The 1,071-nt window shown below is 41.0% G+C and overlaps 1 protein-coding gene across 1 annotated transcript in view; it reads left to right on the forward strand.

The window, feature by feature from the left end:
• Window positions 1-718: 718 nt before the first annotated feature.
• The window catches only part of SARC_11840 (hypothetical protein), a gene marked incomplete at both ends in the record, with an annotated part of 2,240 nt that continues 1,887 nt past the window's right edge, over window positions 719-1,071 (forward strand). The window contains one exon of the mRNA XM_014294065.1: window positions 719-829. Coding sequence (XP_014149540.1) covers window positions 719-829 — 111 coding nt within the window. The remainder of the gene's footprint in view (window positions 830-1,071) is intronic.

The following is a 1,071-nucleotide window of genomic DNA, read 5'->3' on the forward strand; positions in this document are numbered from 1 at the left end:
ATATGTGTGTGTGTGTGTGTGTGTGTATGTGTGTTATTTGTATATATATATTAATTTCGTATGCCGTGCGTATTAGTATGTATGTCTGTGTGTTCATGCGTAAGTGTACCGAACTTCAGCATTTGCGTATGCCCTGTGCGCGTATTATTGTATATCTTTGCATTCGACTGGCTGCTGCTGTGTCGCACATTTACTCTCTCCCTCACGTACACCGCGTGCACACTCTATCACGTACTTACGGAAGAAGGGAATAATTGCTAGAGTGAAAGAAGTTGAGTTCAAGCCATATTCACCTCTTGATTTCACACGTTCCTATAACCTACAGTATGAAGATCTATGGCTTTCGCGTATTTTTTCATATGAGATTCTATTGCTGACACACCAGCGTAGGGGAGCGCCATCACCTCTCAGTGGCACATATAGCTTATCTGCTTATTTCCTCACATAGTACATTGTGTCGCTTGCAGCTAACCTGCTTATTTCCTCACATAGTACATTGTGTCGCTTTCAGCTAACCTGCTTATTTCCTCACATAGTACATTGTGTCGCTTGCAGCTAACCTGCTTATTTCCTCACATAGTACATTGTGTCGCTTTCAGCTAACCTGCTTATTTCCTCACATAGTACACTGTGTCGCTTGCAGCTAACCTGCTTATTTCCTCACATAGTACACTGTGTCGCTTGCAGCTAATCTGCTTATTTACTCACATACCACACAGGGGTGAGGGAATACTTCCACAGTTTGGTGACGCACCTGTTCCTGGCACAGGCACTGCTGCCAACGGATGCGTACGAGACTTTGTACCAATCAGAAACTGCGCGCTATGTGGTATGTCCAGTGGTCGTGCTTTGTGTTATAGTTATAGTATAATGCCAACATAGGCTTGTTGAATTAGTTATGAATATTTAACTACGCGTAACTGAAAACGTTACGGGTAGGATGAATAAGAAACCAGAGTTAAATCGCTGAGTTCGTGTGGTTTTCACTGAGCTGTTTACGAAAGTCATATATATATATATATATATATATATATATATATATATATATATATATNTAGTGTGTGTGTAGTG

This window comes from Sphaeroforma arctica (assembly GCF_001186125.1).
Source record: "Sphaeroforma arctica JP610 unplaced genomic scaffold supercont1.1911, whole genome shotgun sequence".
NCBI lineage: Eukaryota > Ichthyosporea > Ichthyophonida > Sphaeroforma > Sphaeroforma arctica.